The sequence below is a fragment of the Doryrhamphus excisus genome, chromosome 15, assembly GCF_030265055.1.
Source record: "Doryrhamphus excisus isolate RoL2022-K1 chromosome 15, RoL_Dexc_1.0, whole genome shotgun sequence".
NCBI classification, from domain to species: domain Eukaryota; kingdom Metazoa; phylum Chordata; class Actinopteri; order Syngnathiformes; family Syngnathidae; genus Doryrhamphus; species Doryrhamphus excisus.
In genome coordinates this window covers 468,348-483,888 of record NC_080480.1, presented here as the reverse complement: position 1 = coordinate 483,888, position 15,541 = coordinate 468,348, and the positions used below count along the sequence as shown (strand labels likewise).

Sequence of the window (15,541 nt, the reverse complement as noted above, 5' to 3'; positions counted from 1 at the left end):
AGGAACCTGCAAAGCTAGCAGTGTCGTGCTAGCATACTAGCAACATAAAGTACCTATGGATATCAAACTAATTGATATTTTACTATCTGTAGATGTATTTCCTACTACTACATACAAAATGGAACTGAAAGTGGATCGCTTTTTTGGTTTGTTAGCGCAAGACAATGCTAACAAAATGGCTGCCAGCTAGCTCATCTTCTTCTTGTAAGATTCAAATGCGTTTTCTCCCAAACTCTACTTACTTTATACTTCATTTACTTACTTTAAATACTCTACTTTTTGTTGAAAGTGAACATCGGAGTGTGACCTTTCAAAATAAAGCAGTTTAAAATGAAGATTTATCAAGTCATTTATTATTACGTATATAAAGTATGATTCACATTGATGCAATAAACATGGTGGCATGGAAATACTTGTGTAAAAAACAACAAAGAACTGGATGCTGAGGAAGAACAATATATATTACCCTGATTTTTACCCAAACCCCAAAATCCTACCCAAACCACGTTTGAAAAAATCACTGTCCATTAAATGTTCTGATCCAGTATATAGACTGTACCTGTGCAGTAGTACTGTAGTACTGTAGTGCTGTAGTGCTGTAGTACTGTAGTACTGTACCTCCAGGATGTGGAGCTGGTCTCCCCTTTGCCGGCCAAGAAGGTTTCCCTGCGCACTTTGGCTTTCCTAACATGGCGGCGTGTCCGTTCAGCCAGAACAGTTGCTAAGGTCAGAGGTCACCGGCGTGTGGGGTGGTGTTCGATGAGGTTGAGGTCAGGGTTCTGTGCAGGTTCCCCACCAAATGCATCCAAGAAAAGGACCAGAATGGGATACATTCGGCGATGTCGTGTACTCGATTACTTCTTGGTCGCGTCTTCAACCGCCGAGCGCTCGCTAGATTTTGTTGTTGGCGGAATTGAAGCGGAAGTTGGAGTAGGACGGGGAGTCGGTTTCATCGCTGGAGGCGGCAGGGAGGAGCAGGAGTCCCGTGCTGGCGTCCCTCCTGGAGCGTTGGATGGCCTCCTTGTAGGATATTTTCTCCTTGCTGACGGGGTCCACCAGGACTTTGGTGTAGGCGGACCCGTCTTGGAGGTCGTCAGCCGTCTTGCTGTCAATCACGTTGCTTTCCTTGGCTTCTTGCAGCGTGAGGCGGCCCGGTTTGGTGGGGTCCACGAACCCGCCGGTGAGGTACTGCGCCTCGATGTACCAGCGGGCGTTCTCGTCGGGGATGTAGCCTTTCTGGGCCGCCTGTCCCACGGAGAGACGCGCTTTGGTGAGAGGATCCTCAATCCCGGTGAAGGCCTTCTGAGCGTTGAGGAGCTTGTACATGTGGGCGTTGTCAATCAGGCCGTGCTCGGCGGCCTTGTGGACGGACAGCTTGTCTTTCTTGGCCAGATCCACGATCCCGCCCGAGGCCGCCTGCGCTTCCAGAAGCTTGAGCGCCGTGTCGGCGTCGATGAGCTTGCGAGTCAAGGCGCTTCTCACCGACATGCGGCTTTCCGTGGTGAGGTCGAAGATGCCGGAGATGGGGAACTGCTCATCGGCTAAGGAAGCGCCGAGGTTGTTGACGCTGCCGCTGTGGCTGTTCAATGCCGTGTAGGAGGACCTCAGGGAGGTCGGCATGGAGCTTAAGGGAGACATCGGAGAGGACTTGATGGGGGACAGCGGGGACGACTTGATGGGGGACAGCGGGGACGACTTGATGGGGGACTTTGGGCTTGCGAGCGGAGGAACATACGGTTTCCGGGTTTCTCCAGCCACAAGAAGAGCAAATTCGGAAATGGGCATTTTTCCGTCCTTGTAGAGCATGACATCATACTGGGTCAGGCGGCCATCTTTCAGGGCGTCTTTGACCGAGTACTGCATCCCGCTCTTCCGATCCTGAAGAACCGTGGTATCCCCATCCGGGCCCATGGAGGTGATTTCTTCCCAGTCGCACTCCAGTTCCGACAGCTGAATGTACTGGTCGCGATCGATCAAGCCTTTGGCGTAGGCGTCGTACGGAGCCAGGTCTTTGCCCGTGTCCGGATCCAAGATGGTGACCCTGGTGGAAAGGTTGGTCTCTCTGGTGTGGGTTTCCGCCTGGTCGTCCTTCCTGATGCTCTCCTTCAGCTCCAGGATGAGCGCCTCCTTTTGGTGATGTTTGTCTTTCTCGTTCAGGATGTCCCTCTCCAGCCTTTGGATTTCAGACGTCGCCTTCAGGCTCCTCTGCCTCGCCATCTGGGTTCTTTCACTCATCAGCTTGGACTGCTGCTGGAAGGTCATGCTGATGTTCTGCCTTTGGCTCTCCAGCAATTTCAGCTGCCTGAGAAGTTCCTCCTTTTCTCTGAGCACGTTGTTCTTGTTGGCGACCAGCGTGGTCTCCTCCTGGCTGATTACAGAAACCGAAGTCTCCAGGTGACTGATTTTCATTCGGAAGCCCTGAAGGTTGTCTTCGTTGTCCCGTCTCATATTTCGCTCCTGTGCAACCAGATCCCTCAAGTGGTCCCTCTCGGCCTCCACCGCCGGGTCCTTCTCCACACGAACAACTTCCCTGTACACCACCTTCTCCGTCTTCTTCTCCTTTTCCAGGATTTCCAGCTTCATCTTCATGCTGCTGATTTCCCTCTGCAGGCGATGAATTTGGTTTCCTTCGCTTTCCATCTCAACGCGCGTGCCATCGATGAGCTTCTCCAGCTTGGGGTCCCGCTCCACTTTCAGGACCTCCTCGATGACGATCTTTTCCTCAACTGGTTTTGGAGTGGTCTCCAGCTCAAGGATCTGAGCTCTGATGTGCCTGAGCTCGGACTCGATTTGAATCTTCTTCTGGCGTTCGTCCATCTGAGCCACCGTGGTCTCCTTCTCTTGGATCAGCGCTCTCAGCTGCCTGACCTCCATTTCCAGCTTCCGACGGGCTTTGACTTCCTCGTCGAGGGAATTGTTCAACCTCTCGTGCTCCAAGATCTGTTTGGGGTCCTTCTGGAGACGCACCACTTCCTGCACCACCAGCTTCTCCTCGGGCTTCTGCCGCTCCAGCAGGATGAACTGGTTCTGGAGGTCGAAGACACATTCCTCCGCACTGCGGCGTTGCTGAGTCTCTTCTCGAACCGTCCTCCGAAGTCTGTTCACCTCTTTCTCCAGAAGAGGGTCGTTCTCATACTTGATCAGCTCCTTCGTCACCAGCTTTGTCTCCACTTTGGATTTTTCCGCTTTCAAATCATCTCGTTCTTTGCGGAGATGCATCAGGAGCTCCATGGTGGAGTTGTAGTTGACTTGGAGACGGGAAACCTGGTTGCTCAGCCGCTGAAGCTCCCTGATGACCTCTGGACTTTTCTCCTCTTTGATGACATCCTGGGTCACCTCCTTGTACTCGATCTTGGGCTTCTGAGCTCGCAGAGCAGTCAGCGTGGTCATCACCACGTCCGTCTCATTCTCCAGATCGCCGCGTTTCTGGCCCAAGGCCTGCATCTCCTTCCTCAGACGCAGCAGCTCCACCTCCGTCTCAGGGTCCACTCGGAAAATCTCATTGATGACCTCCTTGACTTCATATTTGGGCCGCAGCTTCTCCACTTCGCCGTAACGCAACTGGAGTGTGGTCAGGTCCTTCAGCAAGATGACGTTTTCATCTTTCTCCTCCTCCAAGGCCATTCGGAGTTTGTTGGACTCTTCCAGTGATTCTGGATCTTGTTGAACCTGCTTCACCACCTTGGTGACAACGGTGGGTTCGATGGTGGGGATGAGCCTCTCCAGCGTGTTTATTTGGCCCCTGATGCTGAAGATACTGCTGTTGAGGGACAGGCAATGAGATTCTTCTGCTGCCAGGTCGTTCTTGAACGTGAAAACAGCTTTTAGCATCTCGGGATCCTTCTCCAGCCGCACCACTTCCTTCTTCACCACCTTTTCCCTGATTTTGGGCTTCTGCTGAACCAGCAGAGTGAGCTCATTCTTCACTTGAATCATCTCAGAGCTTCTGGTTTGGAGCTCCAGGCGTATTCGCTGTATCTCACTCTGCATCTTCTCAGCTTCCTTCTCAAGCTGTGGGTCTCGTTCATATTCGGTTAGCACTTTGGTGACCAGCTTGGGCTCGACGCCAATCAGATCTTTCTCCATCTGGATCATCTTGGCATTCAGGATGTCTATCTCCGAAAGGGTTCTCGACCTCTTATATTCTTCATCTTTCATCTTGCTCTTCAGAGACTTGAGCTCGGCTTCCACTTTGGCATCACGGTAGTACTCCACCACCTCCTTCTCCTCCAACCTCTCCACTCCTCGCCTGCTCTTCAAGGACAGGTATCTCTGCCTGTACGTCTCCAGGTCCTTCTCCGCAGCCAAGCGACGGGACAGCTCCTCGTTCAGGTCCCTCTTCACCGTCTCAGCCTCCTCCATGTCTTTCCTCTGGCTCTGGAGCTGCAGCTGCTGGTTGAACGCCACGCTGCTGACTTGGTCTTCGTTCTGCTCGTGAAGCACACGGGAGGAAAATATTAGCTTGCTTTCACAAAACAAAAATTCTGTTGGACAATTAAGGAACGCTGATGAGATCCTGTAGGCTCCATCCCAGTGTTGCTGGATAGAAGCTGGAGTGGAGCGCTTGGATCCCAGGTTTTAGATGCGGCCCAATAGAAACCTTTTTAACCTCAGACTGATACGCCAGATCAACACGTGAGGAGGACAACATCTCGTCCTTCACTCGTCCTGTCAAGAGCTAAGATGAGAAGCATCTTACCCTGAGGATGATCTTCTTGGCTGTCCCTATCTGGTTGAGAAGCTGCTCGTTCTCCGCAGACACCTCAGCAAAACGGTTCACCAAGTCTTTTTCCTGTGGGACCAAGAGGAATCTGGTTCAGACCGGTTCTTTAGCTTATGGTGCCGGAACCAGTCTTGGCTTTACCTTCCTCTGGACGGCCTGAGCCATCGTGGAACTTTGACGCTTTTTCAAAACGGGTTCATCGTCATCATCTTCATCGTCTTCATCCTCATCTTCATCATCCAGAGTGGCGCGGTATGTGTTGGATTTGATTTCGTATTCCTGCAAGGGACCCTCACTTAGGAATGATCTCATGAATAGCTAGCAAGGGACCCTCACTTAGGAATGATCTCATGAATAGCGCTAGCTAGGGACCCTCACTTAGGAATGATCTCATGAATAGCGCTAGCAAGGGACCCTCACTTAGGAATGATCTCATGAATAGCTAGCAAGGGACCCTCACTTAGGAATGATCTTATGAATAGCGCTAGCAAGGGACCCTCACTTAGGAATGATCTCATGAATAGCTAGCAAGGGACCCTCACTTAGGAATGATCTCATGAATAGCTAGCAAGGGACCCTCACTTAGGAATGATCTCATGAATAGCTAGCAAGGGACCCTCACTTAGGAATGATCTCATGAATAGCGCTAGCAAGGGACCCTCACTTAGGAATGATCTCATGAATAGCTAGCAAGGGACCCTCACTTAGGAATGATCTCATGAATAGCTAGCAAGGGACCCTCACTTAGGAATGATCTCATGAATAGCGCTAGCAAGGGACCCTCACTTAGGAATGATCTCATGAATAGCTAGCAAGGGACCCTCACTTAGGAATGATCTCATGAATAGCTAGCAAGGGACCCTCACTTAGGAATGATCTCATGAATAGCACTAGCAAGGGACCCTCACTTAGGAATGATCTCATGAATAGCACTAGCAAGGGACCCTCACTTAGGAATGATCTTATGAATAGCTAGCAAGGGACCCTCACTTAGGAATGATCTCTTGAATAGCGCTAGCAAGGGACCCTCACTTAGGAATGATCTCATGAATAGCGCTAGCAAGGGACCCTCACTTAGGAATGATCTCATGAATAGCGCTAGCAAGGGACCCTCACTTAGGAATGATCTCATGAATAGCGCTAGCAAGGGACCCTCACTTAGGAATGATCTCGTGAATACGTAGCTAAAAATGTATAACAATAATCTTATGATGAATCTTATTTACATTCAAGGTGTTCTGAAGGTCACGGGAGAGATCCTGGATTCGACGCACGTCATCCGACTTCCTCTGAATGTCCTCCATCACTCTCTAAACACGGGACATGGTTTAAGAAGATATGGCGTGCCAAGGTGGGTTCATGGTGATGATGATGATGGTGATGATGATGATATCGGCGCTCACCCTCTGAGAGCTGTGCCTGGACGTTATTTGGCCCACATCGTCCGTAGCTTTGATTGTGTTGTTTGGCAAATTGACCAAAAAGAAATCCAGCGACTGGGCGGCATTCTGGAAGTCCTGGTTCTTATTGGTGGCCTCCTGAATCAGGGTAGACCTACGCAAGACCACATAAAAGATGCTTAGCACGCGTAGCATCTTAATACCCACATGGAAATACCATGACAAGAATCATATAGAGCGGGGGTGTCATCGTCTAATTAGCATAATCCTCCCTGACTCATCAACATTATCGAGTAAAAAAAAAACATAAAAAGCAAAACAAATATGTTTGGAACTAGCAAGACGAGTCGCCACAAATAGATTTGGCACAGTCGAGTATCTGGAGGTGTCTGATGACTCACTGAATGCAGCGACAAACTTGCTAAATTAGCAACACTGATATCCCTCCTGCTACATCTTCTTATTCTCTGGTAGACAAAGCGCATTAGAATGTGTTACCAAGCAAAGGCCAACAGGTAGCATCTAAACGCTTGTGGAGGACCGCCACAAATAAAGGAATGAAAAACGATAGCGAGAACGTTTACTGCTTTGTACTAAGGGGGGTCCTTTTGGAATTAGCATGACAAAAAGCCAAAGACAAAGCAAAAACCACAAGCGCTTATTTGGTAGCACCTGAGCTGAAATGAGCTTCTGAATACTCTTGAATACCAAGTATCTGACCAACGTGTGGAGTTCCACCATCACCTTTCCTGGAGTTGATTGCTGACGCTGGTGAAGCGGTTCTTCAGATGCTTCACTTCGCTCTCCTGGCGGCGGATGTCCGGGCAGTACTCGTTGAAGTTCTGCTGCAGGGAGCTACACACTTGCTTGGTCAGGTCCAAGTCTCTGCCCAACGTGTTCACGTCATCCTTTTTTAAGGAAACGGCCTGACGAGCGTCCTGGTGCACGGCAGGAACACACAGTACAGTACAGTATAGTACAGTACAGTACAACGCAGTACAACGCAGTACAGTACATAGATGGCTTGGGTCAACGTTGAAGTGAAAGCGAGCCAAGGTGACCTACCTGCAGCTGACGGCTACGACTGATCAGGGCGTTTGTTTGGTCTGGAATGGAACCATCCTTCACCAGCTGCTGCTCCAACCCGGAGACCATGCCGTCTACCTTCTGCATTTGTCTCTCCAGGAACATGGAGGCCGAAGCTCTGTGTGAAAGGATCCACAAAACAGCAAAGTGTGACTAGAATCCAGGCAGCTCCATCGTCCGTCTTCTTCCATCGAGGCCTTCTTACTTTTTATCATAAAGATCAACAAGGCTGTTGATGTCGTCCATTTTGGTGTTGGCAGCAGCCAGTTGGAGTGGCAAGATGGAGGCGTTGGGGCCGAGTGGTTTCTTGGTCAGAATGGGGTCCAGGTCTCTCTGGAGGGCAGACTTCTCGGACTCCAGCCTTCTGGCCGACTGGGCGGATTTCTGGAGTTGTAGAGTAAGACGTGAGGTGACTGTCATACGTGTTGGAAAACATACAGTGGACACGCCCATGTTCCACGGAGCCTATCCTAATGAGGGTCGTGGGTCAGCTGGAGCCTATCCTAATGAGGGTCATCGGTCAGCTGGAGCCTATCCTAATGAGGGTCGTGGGTCAGCTGGAGCCTATCCTAATGAGGGTCATCGGTCAGCTGGAGCCTATCCTAATGAGGGTCGTGGGTCAGCTGGAGCCTATCCTAATGAGGGTCGTGGGTCAGCTGGAGCCTATCCTAATGAGGGTCGTGGGTCAGCTGGAGCCTATCCTAATGAGGGTCGTGGGTCAGCTGGAGCCTATCCTAATGAGGGTCATCGGTCAGCTGGAGCCTATCCTAATGAGGGTCGTGGGTCAGCTGGAGCCTATCCTAATGAGGGTCGTGGGTCAGCTGGAGCCTATCCTAATGAGGGTCGTGGGTCAGCTGGAGCCTATCCTAATGAGGGTCGTGGGTCAGCTGGAGCCTATCCTAATGAGGGTCGTGGGTCAGCTGGAGCCTATCCTAATGAGGGTCGTGGGTCAGCTGGAGCCTATCCTAATGAGGGTCATGGGTCAGCTGGAGCCTATCCTAATGAGGGTCATCGGTCAGCTGGAGCCTATCCTAATGAGGGTCGTGGGTCAGCTGGAGCCTATCCTAATGAGGGTCATCGGTCAGCTGGAGCCTATCCCAGCAGACTTCAGATGCGAGGCGGGGTATTGACTGGTCAGTGCTCGTATAAAGACCAGGAAGAGATGTTCCACCTGAGATCCAAATCCGTACTTGATGCTAAGGTAGAAATGCTAGCTGAGGCTGTCGGTTGAACAACACACGCTCCTAGTTTAGTGTGGTTTGTTGTTGGTAGCGTAGCCGTAGTTTGTTGGTAGCGTAGCCGTAGTTTGTTAGTAGCGTAGAACTTCCAGCATGGCATCCTACCGAGAGGGATAAGTCCTCGCCATCATCATAAGGCAGACGGTCCTCACCTTGTGGTCTTGCAGCCTGTTTTCCAGGTCCAGCACCGGGTTTCGGTTGTCCAGAGGGGCCCTCATGCGTTTCTGGATGTCCAGTTTGCAAAGATCTAGACCGCTGTGGAGCTCATCTAGCTGTCCGGATAGTTTTGCGGCTTTGGGGTCTTCTGGGGTGCTTCGGACTGAAACTAGGAAGCAGTAACTTGTTAGGTCAGCAGTCAGGAAGAGGCTGTAGGAAAAACCAACACTTCTTCTAACCTGCATTGTGGGGGCGATCCACCTCCACGACGGGGGTCTTCAGCGAGGTCATTATGGCTGATCTTTTGTTCTTCAAATCCGCCAACATCTTCTCAAAACTGAACGTAGAATGAGATCTTTGAGGCTGCCACAGACGAGGGCTCGGTCCTTATCAGCATGTCCAACTCTACCTGTTGACTTTCTGCATGGCCTCGTCGTCAGGCGCCGGCACCACGAAACACGCCCCGGGGAGGGTCTTGGTCCTCTTGCTGCTATCTTGGAGCTCCCACATCTCATGATCATAAATGGACTTCAATGTGAGCTGGTCACCACGCCTCACGGCTCCCTGGAGAGGCACACACGGGGGTCAAAGACCTTCAAGGGGCTCCTCACTTGGTCTTCACGGGGAGTCCAAAGTCCTTCCTACTTGCTCGTCCTGCCAGTCACACAGAGCGACGGCCATGGTGGGCGTGGTCAGCTTGCTTCGACGGAGCTTCAGAGGTGCGATGTTGCGGCTCAGTTGTCTGAGAGCCGCCAGGCGTTGCTCGTTCCGCTTTACCGCCGGTTCGTCTCCCTGAGGGCACATCTCAAACATCTTAGAGCTTTTGGCCGCATTCATAAGCTTGTTTGGTGACAACTTCATCTGGTACATGGATTTAGGGTTAGGGTTGGACTGGGATCGACTGAGCAGCCTGATCCGGAGTGAACCTGCTGCTGAAAACCTCCAACTAAACAAACATTGTAAAGAATGTCAACACGGGACAAGACTTGGAAGAACCTGAATTTAGGGACTAAGAGGCCGACTCACTTTTACTCAAGCTGGCTAGAAGCTAACCAGAACCTGGACCACCAAACCATGACCAAATTTAATACACAGACCCCCAAACTCATTCAGTAGCCCCCCTTGATATAAACGGTTTAAACCTTCATAGATGTGTCATTTCATAATACCAGAGATACTATTCATACTACTACTGAAGTACTAGCACCAACGTATTACTGTACTTGTCTATACTGTATATAAACCGTAACATTTATTTTAAAAAGCTTGTATTGTAATGTACTAATATTACTATTAGTAGTATTACTACTACTAAAACTATTACTACTATTATCCATCCATCCATTTTCTATGCCGCTTATCCTGACTAGGATGGGGGGATGCTGGAGCCTATCCCAGCTGTCCACCCCGGACTGGTGGCCAGCCAATCACAGGGCACATATAGGCAAACAACCATTCACACTCACATTCATACCTATGGACAATTTGGAATGGCTAATTAAGCTAGCATGAAGCCAATGCTAGTGCTAATGCTAATGCTAATGCAGCTGTGGACCATTTAGGGTCCCCAGTTAAGCCACCATGGAGGCTTTGGGATGTGGGAGGAGCTACTTATCCTAAAAAAGATGAGAATGTTTATATCCTGCCGGTGAAGCCGCCATGCTAACAACTATGGTAGTATCCCCCCCCCCTCCCCCCATCAATCCTCGGGGTCAAAGGGCATCTACTCTTACTTAACAGGCACCAATGAGTACAAATGTGTTTTCATTTGGACGTGAAAGGAGCTTCTTTAAAGTTCTTGTCAGGAAGGAAGGCCCTTTGATTGCTGAAGGATCCAAGGATCCCGAATAGTTGGAACTAAATTCATGGTGTTCTAATAGAACCTGGAGTACCTGGAGTTCCAGGAGGACCTCGGAATTGCTCTTGCCGGTCAAAAGGTTGGGGTCCAGGTTGGAGGTGAGTCTGTCCAGGGACTCGGACAATGTCTCTGCATCCAGCTGGAACTACAGGGAACATTTATTTGTCAACACGGAGCCAAGATCCCCACCGAGGTCCCCACCAAGGTCCCCAAACCCGGGTTGGCGTCTCACCTTCTTGTAGTCTTCAACATTGTCCAGGTGGTTTTCCTGCGCCAGACACAAGTTGAGGAAGGACTGCCATCCGTTCTGCACGGCGTCTCTGTGGGCCTGACAACAACGCGTACGCCTGAAGCCGTTAGCATCGGCATCGTGTACGGGCGGATGCACGGTCACCTGTGGGGCAGATGTACCTGTATTGCTGGGCTTCCAGGATGTTTCCTGTCCAACAGCCGATCTCCTTCCTCCAGGAGCTGGTTCACCTCCCGTTCGTGTGACAGCAGACCGTTGCTTTTGAATTTCTGCGTCCAGATATTAAAAGGTAGCCTAAGTATTCAACGTACAGGAAGTTCTTATGTTCTTAGCCAGGCGCTAATCAGGCATGCTTGGTCCACTTGGGACCACCAAGAACATGTCAGAAGTGTTGGGCCGACCAGTGTCAGTATCACAGGGCTGAGACCAGACTAGATTTAGTTTTATCATACTCCAAGAATGACTTCCTCTTGTGTAGTTCCAAAACATCTACCCATGAAGAGTCCACGACTGACCTCATACTCCATGCGGACGGTGGGGGGGTCAATCATGCGATCGCTCCAGTCCCTCTGCAGGATCCGGTCCTGCTGCTGGGACAGGTAGTCCAGCTCCTTGGCGCAGCTTTGCATGTAGTCGTAGAGGGAGGCCAAGTGCTTGCGTCTCCTTCGGGAGCTCTCCTGCACACACGGCAACACATCAGAGGATGTTCTCCTCCCAAAGTCATGGCTGGACCTCACCAAAAGCTTGTCGTGTTTTCCCTTCAGGATGGCGTACTGGCCCTGTTGGAGAGCATGAGAGGTGTAGGTTAGGAAAAACTGGACCTCCTTTGCTCCTCCCATGTGTAACAGCGCACGGACCCCATGACCCCGCTAGCCTTCATTAGCATGAAAGCATCTTTATCATTAATGATGGTGGCGACCTCTCCCTTTACGATGTCCATGTGCTGGTGAAGTTCTTCTCCATACCTGTGAAGACGTGGTGTCAGGAGTCAGCTGGCCGCTGTAGGCCTCGATCTCCTGATGCAGGATGTTGTGCGCTGCGATGTGTTTCTCCACATCGGCCAGGCTGCGTCCGTAGCCCTCCGTGTCTACACGCCTCTGAAACGGCAAACGGGACTTGGGCGTGACGCCACGGGCGGACTAGGGTGGGAGGTTTGGGGACCACGGACAGACCTGCTTGTCATCCAGCGCCGAACCCCAGTCGATCCTCTGTTTGGGCATCAAGTCCTGCACTTGGTCGTAGAGATCCCTGTACGTGGAACAGTCCTTCACCCAGCGGTCGTGGAGGTTCCTGACGCTGCAATGGCAACAAGACGGCGTTCCGTGAGCAAGGCTGGCGAGGAGCATCGTGACGGGAATGTGGAAGTGATGCCAGCATATCTGGATGGGATGGAATGCGAGGTGTGTCTGCAACACGTTCCATTCGCCGACGCCGCTCGACTCACTCTCGCTCGATCTCGGAAGCCTGCGGGTGCTGCAGACGCTTGGCCTTGTCCACGTCCATGAAGAGGTCCTTCAGCAGGCCTTCCGCCTCCGCCAGGTTGTCCGCATTCTCCTTCTGGTGGATCAGAGCCTGGTTCCTGCCATCACGCTGCTTGTCCTACACAGCAGCAGGCCTTGGCGTCACCTTAGCAAGATGTTGGGCTGAAGTGATGAAAGACTTCTTACCACCGTCAGCAGGTCCTCCGCTTGCAGGATGTTCTTCTCCACTCGATCCGCATTCTTCTGCATGCGAGCAATGAGGGAAGCCAGGTCGGTGGCCTGGGTCCTGTTGGGAACATAGTCCACATCAACGTTATTTTGCTTCTTCATTCAGCATCTCTGTCCCTGCTAGGTCACCCGATGACCCCCATCCAAATCATTGTTACACTGGGGGGGTCAGGGACCACCTCCACCTCCAAGGTGCTCAAAGCTCTTTGAGGCTGTTTGATGTTTAGCTACTGATGATGCAGCATCAGGAGCAACTTTCATTATCTTGCCTAAGGGTACTTCCTTCCAGGTAGGCTAGAGGATTGAACCCACAACCTTCAGCTTGGGAGACGAGCACTCTACCACCTATCACATATTTACACATATTATTATTATTATGATTATTATTATTATGAAGAGATGATTGGCGGTGTCAGGAAGGTGTGACTCTACCAACATGTTTATCTAGCATGATTGCGGCTGTAGAGGCCTGACATGATGTATAGACATAAACATAAACTGTTCTGCATGAGAACAAGATGTGATTAGACTGAACAAAGACGGCGTCTCCGCCTGCTGGTTCCAATCCTTCATCATCGTGTCGGTGGTTAGCGTGTTAGCGTGTTAGCGTGCTCGGCTTGTTTGCTCTGTCGTTCCCTCGGCCGATGAGATATGAAAGCCAACTATTTATCTTGACACACCCCAACAAGAACCCAGAAGAGTGGGGGGGGGGGGGGGGGGGTGTTGTCGCCACCCCCCGCCCCCTTCTCCATCACCCGCTGGAATGCAGTCAGACTGAAATGTGTCAGCTCAGGAATGGCGGCACTCATGCGCGGTGGATTAGTGCCATGACGGCTCGTAGTAGCTTCTCTTCCCTTTTTATTGCCAGCGGAATCAAACCAGCTGCTTCTTATCTGTGCTGCAAAAGTCCAACTGGTGCACGCGTGCAGCCTTGGAGACGTCAGCACGCCTGTCGTGGAGTCGTGCGCTGTTCAACTCCCATCAAGAAGACCCCCGACACACCCTCGGCCCTTGGTCAGTCCCACCCAGTCCAAGGAAGGGGACTGTTGCGCAACGACAAGATGATGGAACATAGAGTTGCATCATTCTGGTAAAAAGGTGCTTGGGTTTTATCATGGAACCCGGATTGGGAACTGAAGTGGACATATGCCGAGACCAACGGGGGGGATTGGACACTGACCACTGCTGGGAAACCAGGGAGGGACTTTCACATCAACAGCTGTATTGATTCCATTGGGAAAAGTACAACCTAGTACAACCCAGTGTCCCTTTGTGTTTCCTTAGCTTCCTAAAAGGGGGGGGGCATAACGCAAAAACTATATCGCCCTTCTGGAAAATGCCCCTTATATTTACGTGCACACGTTGACAGGTATGGCGTGGGTGCAGGTCAGGGTCCTGGTAGCCGTGACCGAGTGGGAACTGAAGCGAAGTCAACACGACACCATCATAGTACACGTTCATTCATAAGGCATTGCAGTACACGGTAGAAGTACCTGTACAGTCCACATGTACACAGTAGATACGCAGCATGACAGGTTAGACCAGTGTTACAGCGACTACACACACACACACACACACACACACGCTAGCTCACCTGGTGATCTTCACAGCGCTGCTTTCCTGCTTCTTGGACATGACGGGAAGCTGTTGAGGCCCGCTGGGGTGCAACCGGAGTCGGACTGTGTTTCAACCTGCTCCTCTTCCTCTCTTTGGCTCAGTCCCTTCCTTCCTCTCGCTCCGTGTCTCCGGCGGCCTCTTCCCTCGACTAAGGTGCGTTCGTAAGCTCCGCCCAGGCCAGCAGGTGTGTCACCAATAAAAGCAGTCAGTGCGGTGTGTGTGTTGGGGAGGGAGGGGGGGGGGGGGACCGGGTAGACCTGTTCCACACTTCTGACGCCGTCACACAGTGCAGAGGAATGTCAACTTTTTTTCCTGAAACAATGGCATGTTAGAATCCGGTGTTCAAAGCCAGTCTGTCGTAGCTCACGATGGAGACAAAGCTGGTCCTGCGGGGGTGAACGTCTCCTAAGAGATGATCTCTTCTCACTCATGCATACAAATACTGCGGAATGTTGACCGACGGGTTGCTGGTATCCGGATTACTATGAGCAATGCTAATGAGAAATCCTAATATGCGCACCTTCTTAGTCCATGAGAACTACAGTGGAGGGAAAACATGGACTTGGTTCTCCATTCAAGCAATCTTCCACTTCTCTTACTTCAAGATCCAGACAGGCATGGTTGGATGAATTTGGTGGAGAACTCAACTGAGGGATGACCTCAAAAGGCCCACAAACGCATATTTGGATTCATTTGGTGTGGAAAAAATTTCCAGTATTTCATCCGAACACGCTTTCCTGGATCTTGTAGTCAAAATGATCAACCCATGCATTGGAGAACCTTAAGATGATGGGTCAGTCGAGTTCTTCCACACCAAACTTGGCCAAGCATGCATTTGAGGATGCTGACATCCTGGGTTTGTCTGGTTCTTCCAGACCAAACCTACCCAGGCATGCATTTGTGGATCTGGAGATCATGGATCAGTTTTTATATTCCTGTCTAAACAGTGGGAATGGTTGTCCACGTGTAGATCCAAGTACCTTCTGTGTCCTGTCATTGGCTGCTGAACGCTTCAGGGTGTTCTTTTGCCTAAAGTCGCCTGGGATAGGCTCCAGCTCATCCAGTGACAAAGGTCAAACACTCGGTGTGGGGTGACTTCTGACGTCGCAGCCTGGTCAGATGAATGATCTCTGGAAAGATAGCAGAGATACTGAACAGTATGCACAGGTTGCTAAGTGGGCGGGGACAGATGGTGGCCCCCAGTGTGGCTTCATGCTTCAGTGGAAAGTTGGTTGAGCATGCTGCTCCGTCTCATGCTTGCTGTGGGTGTGTCTCAGACACCCACGCAGCAGGCTCTCCTAAAACCAACACCCTCATACCTCCAGGAGGAAGAAAGTAGTAGAAGTGCACCATTAGGACGGGAATAAGTGACAGCACAAAGCAGTGTTGACAGATAAGGTAGGTCAATAGTTACTCAATACAACATGTACCTTTGCCTGAGCAAAGGAGAATAGAAAACCACATAAAGGGGCCCTCCGCCCCACCCCACCCCAAAGGGGGTGGG

General features: G+C 51.0%; 1 protein-coding gene across 1 annotated transcript; it reads right to left on the bottom strand.

Annotated features, from left to right (window-relative positions):
- Positions 1 to 331: 331 nt before the first annotated feature.
- LOC131103593 (envoplakin-like) lies at positions 332 to 14,228 on the bottom strand. Its single transcript, XM_058049985.1, has 22 exons — positions 14,015 to 14,228; positions 12,379 to 12,478; positions 12,156 to 12,310; positions 11,884 to 12,007; positions 11,677 to 11,808; positions 11,449 to 11,490; positions 11,227 to 11,388; positions 10,873 to 10,980; positions 10,694 to 10,789; positions 10,496 to 10,606; positions 9,249 to 9,395; positions 9,013 to 9,167; positions 8,843 to 8,940; positions 8,600 to 8,772; positions 7,415 to 7,593; positions 7,189 to 7,327; positions 6,868 to 7,061; positions 6,127 to 6,277; positions 5,950 to 6,033; positions 4,865 to 5,002; positions 4,700 to 4,792; positions 332 to 4,428 (listed from the first exon to the last, which is right to left on the bottom strand). The coding sequence occupies exons 1-22, from the start codon at positions 14,053 to 14,055 to the stop codon at positions 892 to 894; spliced, it is 6,159 nt and encodes a 2,052-aa protein (XP_057905968.1). The 5' UTR covers positions 14,056 to 14,228; the 3' UTR covers positions 332 to 891.
- Positions 14,229 to 15,541: the final 1,313 nt, after the last annotated feature.